This window comes from Bolinopsis microptera, chromosome 2 (genome assembly GCF_026151205.1).
Source record: "Bolinopsis microptera isolate Bmic1 chromosome 2, MBARI_Bmic_1.0, whole genome shotgun sequence".
Taxonomy (NCBI): Eukaryota; Metazoa; Ctenophora; class Tentaculata; order Lobata; family Bolinopsidae; genus Bolinopsis; species Bolinopsis microptera.
The window spans coordinates 2,926,942-2,944,187 of NC_087073.1; the positions used below are offsets into that span (position 1 = coordinate 2,926,942).

General features: G+C 38.7%; 2 protein-coding genes across 3 annotated transcripts in view; both read right to left on the reverse strand.

Annotated features, from left to right (window-relative positions):
- LOC134811606 (polycystin-2-like protein 2) overlaps positions 1–17,246 on the reverse strand; it is a 67,395-nt gene that overhangs the window by 13,145 nt on the left and 37,004 nt on the right. The gene's annotated exons all lie outside the window — the stretch shown is intronic.
- LOC134811297 (importin-13-like) lies at positions 1,527–8,161 on the reverse strand. 2 transcript variants are annotated; one of them, XR_010159785.1, is made up of 18 exons: positions 8,087–8,155; positions 7,772–7,876; positions 7,517–7,663; positions 7,068–7,280; positions 6,671–6,827; positions 6,241–6,429; positions 5,913–6,085; positions 5,537–5,728; positions 4,678–4,824; positions 4,233–4,433; positions 3,924–4,064; positions 3,647–3,772; positions 3,309–3,460; positions 3,018–3,180; positions 2,653–2,820; positions 2,446–2,531; positions 2,160–2,298; positions 1,527–1,973 (listed from the first exon to the last, which is right to left on the reverse strand). XR_010159785.1 is itself a non-coding variant. In XM_063818072.1 (18 exons), exons 1-18 carry the CDS (start codon positions 8,150–8,152, stop codon positions 1,738–1,740), a joined length of 2,805 nt encoding a protein of 934 aa, XP_063674142.1. In that variant the 5' UTR covers positions 8,153–8,161; the 3' UTR covers positions 1,527–1,737. The 2 variants fall into 2 exon arrangements, 1 of the variants encoding a protein (XP_063674142.1); XM_063818072.1 differs by having other exon boundaries at positions 2,446–2,535; positions 8,087–8,161.

The window sequence follows — 17,246 nt, forward strand, 5'->3', positions numbered from 1 at the left end:
GACGTGCTTTAGCACGAGGGGTTATTTTAATATAACTTAAGCGTGCCGGTGTTATGTGTTATAAACCCCTCCGGGTTAGTGCTAGGACCAACAAATTTGACATTTTACTCTTAATTCTAGCTATTTGAGATCAGTATGGAAAATATAAAATGGAATTGGGGACTACCAAATAAATACAACTAAGGTACTATGACATTTGAAATTGGCGTTATATCTAAACATTATTCCTCAGTCAGAACGTTGAATGAATATGAATATCGATAATTTCATAAGGGGCGTCGAGTTAAGCCTGGCAAGCGATAAAAGGTGGAGCTAATAATGATATCGTGTCATGATGTAATGATGAAGTTCATCAAAGTAGACGACTAATATCATACATGGCTTTTATCAAACACGACAAAATTAACCGGACAAAATCAAATGTAACCGTCGAGACAAGTTCTGGAACTGGTCCAATTAATGTAAAAGTATTAGTAATGTAAGCAGTGTACTGGAGTTTTGCCAGCGCCTGCAATTAGACCGATACGTAAATCAAGTGTAATTATAGTTCTTACGTTAAGGCTAAGCCAATAGGTCACGTGAAATTTTTTACAAATGCGCGTCGTAGTAGTTAGTCACGTGATACACGTCATCAAAACACGTGACAGTGCGCGGTTGAAATTCTCATGGAATATCAAAACAAAACAAATCTTGTTGAGCCAAATTAGCGGGGCGGGATTATAGAAGCTGTGCCGGGGTTATTTATTCAGCGGGAAAAAACTAACAGCGGGAGCCGGGATTATCAGAATCTATCTAGCGGGAGCCGGGATTACCAGAATCTTATTCTAACCCGGAGGGGTTTATAATATAATAATGCCTTCGGCTCTTCGGGTTCCGCTTGATAATTCCCGACAGCTTGCTGGAGGGAATTTGCGGCCCGAAGAACCGGAGGTATTATGTATTATAATATTTTCCGGTTCCGATTAGGAAGGGGTGTAATCCGATACGTGCGCATGATACAATATAGTGTCTAATATATAGAACGCCAGTGTTATTTGTTTTACAGCTTGCCGCCAGCCAGTCTGAGGTCTATGCTGATAATACTTTCGCTTCCCTTGCGGGATATATCGGCAAATTATCAGCTCTCAGTGTCGGAGACTTTTAGTGGATATAATTCCCGGAAGGTATTATAATACACAATACCATGGCAAATTCCCTCCAGCAAGCTGTCGGGAATTATCACGAGCGGCCCGAAGCAGCCAAGGTATTATTGTATTATAAACCTACAACATTGATCTAGTTGTGAGTTGCCGACATTGCACATATTTTATAAAAATTGTCAAGGACAAAGAAATTTCTTCTGTTTGTTTAAAACTAAAATGTAAACAAGGATTTGCTACAAAATCTATAACCCACGCTTGACCTTTTTATCAGAACTTTGAAAAAATGCAGACTTATTAAATAACCAGACAAACTTATTAAATTTAAATAACTAGACAGACTTATTAAACAACCACGATTCACATTACTTTAATGATAATCAGATGTTCATTATTAAGATAAGCTTATTACTGTTATTAATTAAAGTCATTGTTAGTTGCACAACTGAACTCCCAATATTTCACAAATTTTCCAATAAATAACAGCTACAATTAGATTATTTACAAAATCCGTACTTGATCGTCACCACTCATTTATACATCTTCTTGAGCTGCGACTCCATTTCTGATAACAGACAACCATTTGTTTCCATTACTGCTACCTTACTGAGTTGTTATTATAACCTCTACATTCTAGCGAGAATTCTTTGATGACGACTTTAAGTTTACGCTTCTGATGACTGCTTTTCAAAACAGAAGACACGAACGTTTCTTTGGACTCCCGAGTAATGTGTTTTGTAGGGAAGTTTTCTGTAGCTAGAGTAGCTTTTAGAGTCTCACGTAGTTGATCTGGACACATTCTACAGAGAGGATTGAACAAATCTCCTAAAAACTCTGAGGGAAAAAGATTGTTTATTAAGGGGGGTAATGAAGTAAATGTTCGGATTAACATCGTTTATAATCCCTTCCCATATAACTCGTTTAATTATAATTTAATTATATATGTTATTCTGACGAACATTTTGAATTAAACGTCAGTTCTTGACACGAACATATAAACCCAAGAGTTAGATGACCTACCAACAGTTGAGGAGGGGGACGCGGTCCCAATTCCACGAAGCAGCTCTGTTATAAGGAATGTAAACTGTGAGGCAATCGCCTCTTCCACCGTGTTTGAGGAGGGGTAGTGTCCTATAAACTCCACTAACCATCTACTGACCTGAACCATCATCTTTAGTTCACTTGTGATTCTCGGTAACATAACAGTGGAATTTTATAGGGTATCGTAGATCAAGAATATTTATAGAAATAAGTTCTATCATAAAGAACGTAGTGAACAATACTGGTAAAGTAAACAAGCGCAAACCTCTTTGACAGTATGGTATTCCTGCATCGTTATAGCAGTCATAGCTGCCCTGAGAACTGCTTTACAATTGCTCTCTCTTCGATAAACTATCTGCAAACATTTTAATAATTTTATATTTGAAGAGCTGATCACTCAAGTTACTCAGTGCAGAGTTTCTTTATTTAACTCAGTAAACACAACAGCTCTGAGGGTACGCATTTGAGTTACCTGAGGTTGAGCCCTGAGGGCACACAAGTGAAGCGAGAAGAAAGCTTGTACAATATCGGGGTGATCTGACATAGCTCTGCTAAACAGGAGGAATGTGGTATTACTCAGTCGCTGCAACATTCCTGCTATCAGATCCGGCTTTTCAGAGCTGTAAATGTTCAACAGACCCTGAAATATATGTAATTAGTTGAAGATTTCGTAAATCTAATACTATTGTTATTGTATTGATTTGCCAAGTTTCAACAAAAAACATCAGGAGAAATGACATAGCTTCAGTAGTATGGCGATCGCATCGAGGAGACGATACCAAGTCCAACAGGCAACATATCATCAACAACACAGTTGGAGGAATACCGATGACGTACTTGCGCGCAACTCTCGAGCAAGCAGGCGTACTGATGTTTCTCATAGCACTGGCACAACATGTCCACTAGAGGTTCAATGTAGGGGTCGAACAGAGGTCCCAGGGTGTTGATTGCGTGCCAGTAACACTTTGTCAGCTCATCTATTATCACCTCATCTGTAGACCTGAGATAGTGAAGTGAAGATAGTGACATTAGGTACTTGAAAACCAGCTACTAACTACTATTCTCATTTTGTTAAATTAGGGTACCAAATGAGGTTAGTACCCAGTAAATTGGAACATTCCAACATACCACAAGACGAGGATAGCCTTGAGAGGATCCCACACTTCCTTGAGTAGCTCCAGTAACGGCTCTGCTGACGTGTGGGGTACTGACACGCCGTGAAAGGCTGAGTTTATCATCCCCAGCTCCAGCTTTACTAACGTCTGGTCTTCCTTTGCTGCCTGCCGTTATTATTAATTATTGTTATAAAGTGACTCATTGGAAACTATTACTTTATACACAGTAAAAAGGCGAGTTTTTGTGGTTCTACAACTTAAGATGTAGCATTGGTTATGAGGTTATATGCGACGATGATAATTGAAAGTTTTTTATTATAAATTAAAGAAAATCATTTTGTTAAAACTTACGGTCGGTTTTAAGGAGAGCTCTTTTATCTTGGTGCAACTTGGTGACAGTAAAGTACTGAGGTATTTAGCCAGCTTGTCTTGTGGCACTTGTGAACAGAGAGTGCAGAGTGACCAGCACAGTCTGATCTACAAACAGGAGGGGTTATTAATGGGAATTGGTAGTTAAGACATGAAATCCCCCCTATATCATATTCGTGAGCCAAAATCAGTCTTAGTTTCATACTGTTTCATATTGTTTACGAGTAAATAGTCACAAAATATTGCTGACATCTGTTACCTTCTCTCTGTTTTTAATGGTGGGGTTTTGGTAAACGCTGAAGAAAGGTTCTACAAGGAGTTCCATTTCAGGAGCAAGGATATCCGTGCACTCGATACAGAGGTCTCTAAACGCCATTACAGCTGAAGGAGCGAGTGCTACCTGAGGGAGAGGGGGCACAGTTTAGGGGTGGGGGGGGGGGGGGGTTGAGGGGACAAATTTTAAATGGTTCTTTGTAGATATAAGAGCTTTTACAGCCATTATTCGACAGATTCATTAGTAGCAGTACAATCATTTTACTTGTCGTATTTGTAACCGAAGGCAACTCACATCATTGACATTAGACAGGAGAACTTTAACGGCGGGGAACAGTCTCTCAGGATGGTTGCGCAGCCACTCACTGTACGCGCCACAAAGGAGCAGTGCAGTGCGCGATATCTTGGGGTGGGAAGGTAGGGAGGGTAGGGACTCAATCACTGTGGATATAATCTGTCCTGTTGTGTTGCCTTCACTTGTAGTCTCGTCATATACCTGGGGTGGTATAGTGTTGTATAGTTGTGTATAGTTTCAACTTATATGTTATTACAAAAACACAATTTATCACAAAAACACAGTTAAAACCACAAGTATGCACGTAAACATAACAACATTTTAATTTCATGCATGATGCAGAGAAGCGACATTTATGAACACCAAATAATATCATTGGAGAAAACGATGTGACAGGTTGATAAATTATATCTATTTCCTCAAATAAAAAAAGACAAAATCTCACCGTTTCTGCGACACTCCTGAACATGAAAAGAGTGGCCTCGATCTTCTGCCAGCTGGTATTGCGCGACTGACAAGCTAAATACTCCTGTATCAAGACGGTCATACAGTCGGGAACAAACGACTGGATGTACAGTATTGTATCTCCAACCTGAAAAGAGGGTTTGGTTATCCGAACTAGGATGTGAATTGTGGCAACTTCTCGGATTTTGTTCATCTAAAAATATTCGAAAAGCCGCTGCCTGAAGTAAGGCTCATAAGTATACCAATTACTTATTTAGTATTAAATATGGTTCTTACTGCCTAAGGGCTGCATTCCGTTCATACTTCAGGGGGACTTAGTCCTTAGATAACAACTCGTTTGATATTACGGTATGTCTGTATGTAATATAAACAGGCCAAAAACAAATTATTGTTAACAAGTTGGATCTGCCAAAAACTCACCAAGCAAAGCATGTTTTGCTTGTTCATTCAATGCATGTCAGGTATTGGAATCATGTCATTTGAACATCAAGCCAATAAAAACGCGCGTATAATGCGCGTTTTATTGCGCGGAGTTTATAAACATTTGTACATCGCGGCTGACGTTGACAGTAAATTCCAATGACCGCACTTTTAAGCGCGTGAAGCGTTTTCCTCAGAAACAGCAGCACGCTTGCACTCCAGCCCATTGCACAATTATCTACTAATGATAAACCGCTCAGGACTCATACCGAAGTAACGATATTACAGATTCATTATGGAAATTTTAGATCTTTTTGACGTTATAATTTAATTTGATTTGATTTGAAACTTTCACAAATATTTTGCCGGAAATAAAACAATTGAACGGCGTTTAAGACAGTGAATGACACTGAACAAACCTCTTTTCGGTAATTCTCAAACTCTGATCTCTGATCGTCGCTCCAGGATTGCCAGGCATCGTCAGACGGGTACATTATCTTACGCAACAAAACTTCAACTAGTTTTCTGAACACACCACTGTACATTGACAGTAGCCTCTTACTATGGTCCGCTTCTTCTGATATTATATCATCTCCAAAATTAAACCAAAACTGCAAAAGATCATTCATTAGTCCTGACTGGGCACTTTCTATTTTATCATTATGATTAAATTGCTAATACCACGGAAGCTAAGATCAATTATGGACGCTGGCAAAGCTCCAAATGCATACCCATAATGTTTGACCCATAAAATACAGCATATTACAAAATACCTGACGTAACATTATAACATACCTGAAGTGTAGTATCACTAAAGTTCTCATCAATTGGAAAGTGGCCAGGGACGCCAGTGCACTCTAATACCATGCCAATAAGACAGCTAACCAAAGATATCCTGTCTGGTCGTGAGGTATTTAGCAGCAGCTTTGTGTACGTATCTGTTATAGCTAGTAATATCTGACAAATGCCTGCGAGTATTTAATTAAAAAGGATGATTTTATAATAAATTCAGAATTAGAGATTATTAATATTCAAAATGAATCGATTGTGTATTTATTGTAAATGGTTGGTTCGACAATTTCAATGTTATCGGTGAAGAGGACAATACAAATCCAGCGCTTACCTTGGCATATGCTCATATCATCACTCTGTAATGCCTGACCCAGCATTGGTTGCAGCTGTGCTACCTTTCCTATAATATTCCACACAGTATTAGGGAAACTCAAGGTGATTGGCTGCCGGAGAAAGTTTACCAGACAATCCACTATAATGTCAAACAGTGCCAGGTTCGGCAAATCTTCGAACATTTTATCTGAAGGCAGTATCCCGTGAGATTCTGATTAATTGTTGAAAGTATTGACCATATTTGTGAATTCAGTAAGAATGTGGTAAGTGGTTACTTCGCTAGGTTGTACTAATAGTAACTAAACAGTTAGGATTTCTTTAAGGAGAGTAATTTATACCAGACACTTTCACTCCAGACATGAGATATATTGCACAATATTCACAGTTTAGCATCATTGTTAAGTAAATAGTAAACTGATTGTAATTACCAACTAAAAGAGCAGATTCCTGTACTGGAAGCTCGAATGTAACCCAACTGTTGAACACATTCAGGGAGACTTCTTTATAAGCTGGAACTGTGTTACACTCTGATATGAACTCCAACACTTCAATTACTGCCGCTTTAGCTTGACAACGTATTATGGACTGCAAGGAGGTAAATGAAGTACTCATAACTGTATAGCTATTCCAAAATTGAAAACATAAACTCTAGTTTGAGTTATATAACAGTAAATAATATTACTCAGAATAATTAAATGTCAAGAGATTTTGACAAACAATGTAACGAGAGAAATGTTAGTTACTACTACGAAGACGGGCCAAACAGTATAAATATTGAGTTAAAGATACAAAGATCTTGATAAAAGAGTTCTTCACATCGTTTACCTTCGATTGGGCTGTGAAAGTTATTGAAGTGAATTCCTCAGGTATCAGGACTAGAACCTGTAAAGCAATTTCAACTCCACCCTGTGCCTTGAGATACTTTATAGTGTGTCCTATAGCACCCGGCCAAGGACCTTGCATTGCATGGAGTATAAAAGCTGCAACTGCTACTGATAGTCTGGTCCGTACTATTGTGGGCCCTTTTCTGTAATCAATCTGAGCAAAGGTTACATGTTACCTTCTGAACTCATTATTAAGATCTATCCACTTATCCTCAATTTGCAATATATAGGGTTGCAAATTATATAATTCCCACTGACCTTGCTTGAATGGTTAATTTTTTAAGATGAGAAATTCGAATTTATAAGGGATTCAAATGGTCAAATCACTATCCGTTAAAAGTTATCCTTTATAATGAATAGCTACCAAGACAGATTGTTTATTCAACTCACAAGCTTCTGGAAAAGAACTTGAAGGAGGTTTTGGAAATGTTCGATGTTGATAGTGTTCCAACATTGAGATATTTTGTGGTGAATAAAATGTGCTCCAAAATATTGCTCCTCCACACTCTTATCTGGCTGCAACAGGGTCCATCCAGCCTGGAAAGTATTGACATATTCATTAACATTAATTACTGATTGGTCAATTATGTAAACAACCTAGAAAGCTTTCAAGTGTACATGAGCGTGAACTGTTACTGTACAAACCTGCCATGATATTGGGAGGTTCTGTTGCTGAAGCAGCCAAGTCTCTGCTTGAGATCTAACGGTTTTATCTGGATGTTTGTACAAAGCCTCGATAGCTTCTTTTATCTGAAAAATTTGGTGAATATTGAATTGTTCTAAGTAATATCTGCATAACAAATTGCATCACATGTATATATTCATATCTTTAGAATGTATGATATTACGTAATTCAAATTTCTTTATAATCGTTTACATTTCTAAGAAAAGAAACGTTCAAAATTGCATTATGAATAATTTATTACAATAGTAATACATAGTTTTATTGTGAATCAATACCTCATTCAAATATGGTGTATTAGCAGGGAGTTGCTGCCAAGGCTGCAGCTCCTCCGACCATGCCATCTGAATAAAATAATATATGAAAGTCAATAAATTGAAAATGATGAATCCTATTCACATTAGATCCTATTCACAGTAGATCCAAAGTAAACAGTTGACAATGGTGGAGAATTTGATGCCTCACAACTTATTGGGGTTTACAAATCTTTACAAATTAGGGAATTGAGTGTTGGGGGGAGGGGGGCCAAATCGTCGTTTGAATACGGGACAACTTTGAAAAACTTAACTAAAGTACTAGCAAAACAGTGTGTTTTTAACGCAGGGAGGGGGGGGCAGTGGCGTAACGAAGGCCCCGCTGACCCCGCTGTGCAGGGGGGCGCCGTCTTAGGGGGGCGCCAAATCGTCGTTTGAATGAGGGACAATTTCGAAAACTTAACTAAAGTACTAGCAAAACTGTGCATTTTGCTTTAGATACACACTTTTTTAGAGATTTAACCGGCGTATCCTCTAAAATCACCTAATTTGTTCAATTTTAGGGAGGGGCACCAAAAGGGGATCGGTATATTGTTAAATCACTCATGACTCACCTGGGTATTTCAAAAAGAGAATTGTATGGATTACTCTTGCTGTGGTAGTAAATTTAGCGGTAAGGTCTAGAGTTTTCTTGGAGTGCACACCAGCTGGGCAATGGATGTTTTGGGGAAGTTAAATTTAACTCTAACTGAAAAGTAAAGGGAACAGTCAACTAAGATATAATTTTCGTCCTCAATAAGCTTGAGCTCTTTGCTGAAGAAGCAGTATTAGTGCACTATCGATGGAACCGCTACGACGCTTCTATTATTTGGCAGTTATTTGCTAACCAGCTAACCAGTAACCATGGTAATGTTGCAGCCTCCACCTTATTTCCTTTTTGATCGGAATTAAATTTTTGTTACTCTTTACTTTATCAGCAGCTGTTGAGGATCTCTTACTTCGTGTACGTGATAACATGACAAACTTTCCTGGATAAATAACTGATTGATAAAATAACAAGAATTTCACCGCAGTTAAACCACGCACGATCATTTTTCCTTATATACCATGTACTTGTACCATTAATTCTTTTGAGTTAAAAGTGTGACTGGAAAAAAGTGTGCACCATATTTACATACAAAATTGACGATTTATTTGACTAATGCAGCGCCGCGCATCAACAATAAATGAATGCAGAAAATTGCGGAAAGTAACTTTGCGAAGGAGGAATTTCACTGTAATTAATCAACACTAACTAGCGTCAAGCGCATCATAACAGACGCTCCCCACAGGAGGACTATAGTGCAAAGAAACTGCTGCTAACTGCTGCTCACTGCTGCTCACTGCAGCAGTGAGCAGCAGTGAGCAGCAGTGAGCAGCAGTGAGCAGCAGTGAGCAGCAGTGAGCAGCAGTGAGCAGCAGTTTCTTTGCACTATAGTCCTCCTGTGTCCCTATACACTTAATTATAGGGGAGTGGTCTATATTGCGAAGGAACAGACTTTTGTCATCATCGCAGGTCCATCGGGCCACCTTATATATCTAAACCCGATTACTTATTCCCTATGATCTTTTTTCGGCAAGAGTAGGGAAAAATACACATCTTTAAATTTAATTACCAGTGGGTATAGATAAATGGAATATTATTATATAATTATAATTAGACCACGCTTAGACATCCATAATATTCTATCAGTACCATGCAGCTATAACTTAGTTAATAAATGTCATCCCAGCAAACCCTACCGGCTGGGGTATATCTCCAAAAGTAAAATAAATAGAACCTTTTGGTTTTCAACAAGATTTCCGTCTTGTAAATTTAAATGTTAAAGTTATAACATGTGCCGTTGTAGGTTTACAACCTACCAGGACGCGCGCCGAGTTGGACTCGTCGACGGTCCTGTATACCCAGGAACCCTGACCGGATGGGGCTTAACTTTGAAAGTAAAAGTGTTGGAGACTTCCGGTTTTTTGTAACATGTTCCTCTTTTAAAAGTAACGTTACCTCTCCAGGAGGAAAATTCAAGACAACGTAATCGTTGAGTTATCTCAAAATCTCCAGAAAAGTCCCCTTTCAGGCCGATCAAAAGTTTGCAACTTTAACTTTGCGGATTCCTGTACTCTGGTTGGCTGAATTGTGTCACGTGGTAGCTGCCTGAACATTGGAATGCGCCACGCGTGCAAATCATGCTTGTTGTCGCGCGCGAGGTCAAGCCGTCTGTTTAAATTAAACCAACTCTAGTACCACCACCAGCCGGTAACTTTTCCTGGGTACGAAGTAACCAATTAGGGCTATTAAATGCCGAACACAAGGATATTTCGTATTCGGATCATATGCCTGCAGGCTGTCTGTCGCTTAAGACCATGGTCGCTCTTAATTGAGCGATAAGTGACGTTAAGTGAGACCGTGAGCACCACTTCTTGCCAATTTGCTTTTGAATTACGGCCCAATCATGAAGTTAAACAGTACAAGTTGTGTTTTAACGGCAAAATACAGCGAATTCTAGCCCTTGAAAGTTGTAGGTTTGGAAGATCAATACGGCTGCTTTAATTCATAAAAGTCTTAAGTTAGAACGGCCAAAACACCCTACTCGGCGTCAGCCAGCTGCACCCAGGAACCCTGACCGGATGGGGCTTAACTTTGAAAGTAAAAGAGTTGGAGACTTCCGGTTTTTTGTAACATGTTCCTCTTTTAAAAGTAACGTTACCTCTCCAGGAGGAAAATTCAAGACAACGTAATTGTTGAGTTATCTCAAAATCTCCAGAAAAGTCCCCTTTCAGGCTGATCAAAAGTTTGCAACTTTAACTTTGCGGATTCCTGTACTCTGGTTGGCTGAATTGTGTCACGTGGTAGCTGCCTGAACATTGGAATGCGCCACGCGTGCAAATCATGCTTGTTGTCGCGCGCGAGGTCAAGCCGTCTGTTTAAATTAAACCAACTCTAGTACCACCACCAGCCGGTAACTTTTCCTGGGTATGGTCCAATATATGGAACAGATATTACGAGTATCACCCGTTAACTGTGCCGCGCCGAGCTGCAATGAATTGACATTGCCAATTAAGTCATATTATGGCAACGTATGCCAACTCCATTGAGTGAAATAAAATATTCTCTCTCGTCTTAGTTATTCATCTGTTATTATCTGTATCTAACATAAAATAATACATTTTTATGCTTACTGGACACATTTACAGCACCATCGACTATATATATCGAGCCTTTTATTTGAATTAAAATTCTTTAAAAGTATACCGCAATTTTGATATTAGTTGTATCACGTCGTGACCCTTGTAAGTTTACAACCTTCCAGGTTGACGGATGTTACTCGTCTAAATTTCTTCGAAGTAGCGCGCGCCGCTTTCTTCTCGAAATGTTATGGCAAGTGCTATGTTATGGTAAAGGCTGGAAGGAATCGTCCTACTGGATCAATCAAGACCAGTGTAGATCAGACCGCGAGATCCATTTTTTAGCCAGAAAGGAGAGGAAGAAGAGACAGTTGGAAGCAGAGAAGAACAGGTTGGAAAAGACGAAAGGAGAATCAGTAAAGGCTTAAATATATTTTACACCAATGCTAATGGACTTTTTAATAAAATTGATGAACTTAAATGTATTTTACCAGTATATAAATCTATTGATGTGATTTGCATAACAGAAACTCATTTTAGTAGTGACATATTAGATGCTGAAATTTTTATTGAAGGTTTTACTATGTTTAGAAAGGATAGAGATTTTAAGATTGACAATTCAACCAATATTATAAGTGGGGGTGGTGGTTCTATCATTTATATCAAGAACAGTTGTAATGCTTCTTTAGTAAGCTCTTTTTTAAGTGCACCAGACTCTTTAGCTGTTAGTATTAACACATCTGGTGGATTGATTACTATTTGTTGTATTTATAGATCAACTTCTTTAAATTTAAAACAGAACAATACATTACTATCTTGTATCAAGGGTATATGTAGTGAAAAGAACAATTCTGAAGCAATCCTTATAGGAGATTTTAATTTACCTACTGTATCATGGGTAAATGGAAGTGTAAATAATAATATCTTTAGTAGAAATCAATTTTTAACTATTCAACAGAAGTATATGGATATTTTTAATGACAGTGGTTTAACATGGTACTTTACCAACGAAACAACCAGAAGACGGCTTGTGAAAGATACTCTCCAGGAGAGCCTTCTTGATCAGGTCTTGTATACAAATGATGCTCTTGTCAACGGTTGTAAGATTGTTTCACCGCTTGGTAAGAGTGATCACGTTGGGATACTTGTCGAACTGGTTGTTTCGCCAAATACTGATAAGAGTCCTAAAGAGAAAACTGTAAAACCTATCTTCAATGAAACAAGAAATTTTTTCAATGAAACAAGAAATTTAATTTTAGCACATTTTTACAGAATAAAAAGATGTAAAACAATTCATAAAATATAATGCCCATTTGGTGTATGACTTTTTGTCCTGACTGCTGGTTTATGAAGGACAGGTAACTAACGGGGCAAGGAATGCGCGTGCCTGGAAGCTTTTGCACACACCGAAACGCTAGTTCAGTTAAGTTTTTAGAGACAAGGCTCAGATTAGGACTAGAAGAAAAATTGTTAGCAGACATTAGAGGTTCTGTTTATAATTGTTACTATAGGTTGCAGTCTTGTTGTGACAAAAAGTCTACACTAAAACATGATTTAGTTTATATTTAGGATATAAAATGCAGCTTCAAGGTGGATATTGGAGAGCTGGTGAAAGATTATGGCCTTTGTATCAATTGTTATAATAAGCTATAAATATCTTAAACTATACAGTGCTAATTCGAAAAAAATTTCGAAAACTTAAAAGTGCGCTATTAGCCAATCAGCATAACCACGCCCTGCTTGATTGGACCGTAAAAGATTTTGACTGCACAAATATTATTTTCCAAACATTATAACTGGCTGTTCACACACATCTCAATTAAATTCCTCTAGGCTACTGTTTTCCAAGTCTTGTCCTGTGAGTAAAGAATGTGTGAGAAGGTATTAATAAAATAAATGTATATTTTTTGAATTTTTAAATCTAATCTGAGAATGAAGTATAAAGAAATTTTTAATTAGCACTGTATAGTTTAAGATATTTATAGCTTATTATAACCATTGATACAAAGGCCATAATCTTTCGCAAGCTCTTTAATATCCACCTTGAAGCCACATTTTATATCCTTGAACCACACAATATAAACTAAAGCATGTTTTAGTGTAGATTTTTTGTCACAACAAGACTGCAACCTATAGTAACAACTATAAACAGAACCCCTAATGTCTACTAACAAATTTCTTCTAGTCCTAAAATGAGCCCTGTCTCTAAAAACCTAACTGAACTAGCGTTTCGGTGTGTGCAAAAGCTTTCAGGCACGCGCATTCCTTGCCCCGTTAGTTACCTGTCCTTCCAAAACCAAACTAGCAGTCAAGGACAAAAAGTCATACACCAAATGGGCATTATATTTTATGAATTGTTTTGCATCTTTTTATTCTGTAAAATGTGCTAAAATTAAATTTCTTGTTTCATTGAATTTCTTGTTTCATTGAATTAAAAATTTCTTTAACCTTCATTCTCAAATTAGATTTTTAAAATTCAAAAATAAATATACAATGATTTTATTAAAAATTTCTCACACATACTTTACTCACAGGACAAGACTTGGAAAACAGTGGCCTAGCGTAATTTTAATTGAGATGTGTGTGACCAGCCAGTTATGTTTGGACAATAACATTTGTGCAGTCAAAATCTGGGGTAAGATTTCGTCTGATGAATTATTGAAGTTTAGTATGGATAACATTGACTGGGATTATAGTTCTACAAATTATAATGTTCAAGAAATGTGGACTGAACTACATGGTAAACTCATCAAGAATATTATTGACTATATTTGATAACGATGAATTGTAAATTTCGATCAATTTATATTTTTCGGTCTCCAATTATTGAACTGCGGAAGCTGGTTGCCTCAACAATGTTGACTATGCATGGTATGACTGAATTGTAAACACGTGATAATTGAACGAAAAATAAATGATGAACATGATTCAAAAACTGTGTTGTGATTTATTTATTAACCATTTATCATTGTTAGGCATGTAGACAAATTTCCAGTTATCGCAAGAGTTGTCTCACTTGTTCAGAACATATTTGTCTACATCCCTCATCATGGAAAAGTTTTTAAGCCCTCAGCGCTTGGACATCACCCTCACAGATAAAGGTGACGAAGTTGCAGATACCTACCTGCACTGGAAACAGACTCTAGACAATTTTATTACTATTCTTGGTGAAAAAGCTAACACCGAAGAGACACAATATATGGTGCTTTGCAATTATGTGAGCCCCTCAATATATACAACTATCAAGGGTGAAACAAAGTTTTCGGAGGCAGTTAAGATCCTGAATGGTTTGTTTGTTAAAACAAAGAATACTAACTTTGCGAGATTTTGTTTATCTACACGGAGTCAAACTGAAGCGGAATCAGTTGATCAATTCGTCTTGGCGTTGCGGACACTGGCGAAACAGTGTAATTTCACCGAAGTATCAGCTGCTGTTCATGGGGAAGAGAGCATTAGAACAGCTCTTATCAGTGGGCTAAGGGACAAGCAAATTCGGCAGCGCCTGATGGAGGACACTAAAAGTTTAGATGATACCATCACTCTGGCTTGTACTCTGGAGCAATCAATCTCAAACAATGAAAAGTATAACGGTTCTAATCTAAATGGTATTGTTAAGGGAAACGATTCTGGACTGGATCCAAAGGATCATGCGGTTGTAGCTGCCACTCACGGCAATTCAGTTAGTCCTAATATAAAGTGTGGATATTGTGGTAAGGAGTACCATGTTCGAACAGCGTGTCCTGCTAATAATACTACTTGTAAAACTTGCGGTAAGCGCGGACATTGGGCACGAGTATGTCGATCAGCGACGGGTCTTGGGAAGACCACACCTAATGATTACTTCTCTAAGAAGAACTCTGCAAACAACGCTTATACTCCAGTTAACAACGCCTACAACGTCCCGTCTGCTGATCAGCCCCAGCAATCATCCCCATTCTCTTATCTTTGTGCTATGTCTCCATCGACACCTTCAACGCTGTCTCAGACAACCGTCAACGCAAAGGTAAATAATCATATCGCTTACATTTTGATTGACACTGGTAGCTCAGAGAGTTTTGTTGACTTGGGTTTTGCTAGGCGAAATGGCATAACGATAGGCCCTGGTACGAACAAAATAACTTTAGCTTCGGAATCAATGTCAACAAACACTCAGGGGTCCTGTGTAGTAGATATTGTGATTGAAGGCCACACCTATTCAGAGTGTAAATTATCAGTTATGGACAAACTATGTTGCGACGCAATCGTGGGTTTGGATTTACTCCGTAGTCATATCAATCTGGTGGTTAATTTCGGAGGAAATAGAGATCCCTTGGTGATAGATGAAGCTGGTAGGAACTGTGCACAGCTTTCAATGTCAAACCTTGAGCCCATACCTCTATTCTCCACATTAATGGAAGGCACCAATCCAATCGCTTGTAGGTCCAGAAAGTACTCTGATGCAGAGAGAGCATTTATAGCAAAATCGGTTAAAGAGTTATTGGAACAGGGCACTATTAGGCCAAGTAATAGTCCTTGGAGAGCACAGGTACTCGTTACAGGTTTAGATTCGGCAAGGCCCCGAATGGTGGTAGACTACTCTCGAACGATCAACAAATTCACACACTTAGATGCGTATCCTCTGCCAAACCTTGATACTATGGCCTCGCAGATAGCTAAGTACAGGATCTATAGCACATTTGATCTTAAGTCTGCCTACCATCAAATCCCGATTCTCGAAGGAGAAAAGCCACTCACAGCCTTTGAAGCAGCTGGGAAACTGTTTGAATTTAATGGCATTCCCTTTGGAGTCACTAATGGCGGGCCTGTTTTTCAACGTAATATGGACATACTTGTGGAGGAAAATAAGTTAGATAGTGTTTTTCCTTATCTGGACAATATAACTGTTGGGGGCTATGATCAGGAAGATCACGACAAAAACGTCAAGGGGTTATTGTCGACTATTAAGAAGTTGGGACTAACGTTGAATCATGATAAGACTATAAGTTCAGTTGAAACTATCAACATTTTGGGCTATCAAATTTCTCACGGCACTATCCGTCCTGATCCTGAGCGCATGCAGCCGTTGAGGGACTTGCCAGTACCACATGATGCTGACTCACTAAAAAGGGCCATGGGCTTATTCTCTTATTATGCTAAATGGGTGCCAAAATTCTCGGACTTGGTACGACCTTTGATAGACCCGGAATTCCCCCTACAGAAAGAGGCAATCACGGCATTTAATAATCTGAAAACGTGTATAGAGGGTTCCTGTGTAGTCTGCCCTAACACTAATGAGCAGATGGTGCTAGAGTCTGACGCTTCTGATTTTGCAGTCTCGGCCAGTTTGAATCAAGGAGGAAAACCGGTGGCATTCTTTTCTCGAACATTGAAGCCTCATGAAAGGAAACATCATGCAGTGGAGAAGGAGGCTTGTGCTATTGTGGAGGCATGTCGTGCGTGGCGACATTACTTAGTTAGCCGGCACTTTAAATTACTTACGGATCAGCAGGCTGTTTCGTACATATATGATAAAAAGAATCATGGAAAGACTAAAAACAGCAAGATAGACCGATGGCGTATTGAACTCAGCTGTCTAGACTTTGACATAGAGTACAGACCAGGCCCGCTTAATGTCACAGCGGACTGCTTGTCAAGAGCATTTAGTGCTGCTACATATCATACAGGTCCTTCCCTCTCTCGGATTCACGAAGAACTATGTCACCCTGGGGTCACTAGAATGTATCACTTCGTTAGGAGTAAGAATCTTACCTATTCTCTAGCGGAGGTAAAAGAGACCATCGCGAAATGTGTGGTGTGTTCTAAGATTAAACCACGTTTCTGTAAGTCCGAGAACTCTCCAGTGATTAAGGCAACACAACCTTTTGAACGATTGAGCATTGATTTTAAGGGACCCTTACCAAGTGGTACAGGGAACAGGTTCATATTAACTGTAGTTGACGAGTACTCGAGGTTCCCGTTTGCCATTCCGTGCCGTGATCAAGAGTCAAGGACAGTGATTAAGGCGCTCATGAATTTATTTTCA

Excerpts from the sequence above, each read along its gene's own strand:
- LOC134811297 (XM_063818072.1), bottom strand. The coding sequence starts at position 8,152 with ATGGCATGGTCGGAGGAGCTGCAGCCTTGGCAGCAACTCCCTGCTAAT. Across the intron at positions 2,821-3,017 it reads TGCTCGAGAGTTGCGCGCAA|GGTCTGTTGAACATTTACAG; the intron begins GTACGTCATCGG and ends CATATATTTCAG. Across the intron at positions 2,536-2,652 it reads CCCTCAGGGCTCAACCTCAG|ATAGTTTATCGAAGAGAGAG; the intron begins GTAACTCAAATG and ends AAATGTTTGCAG.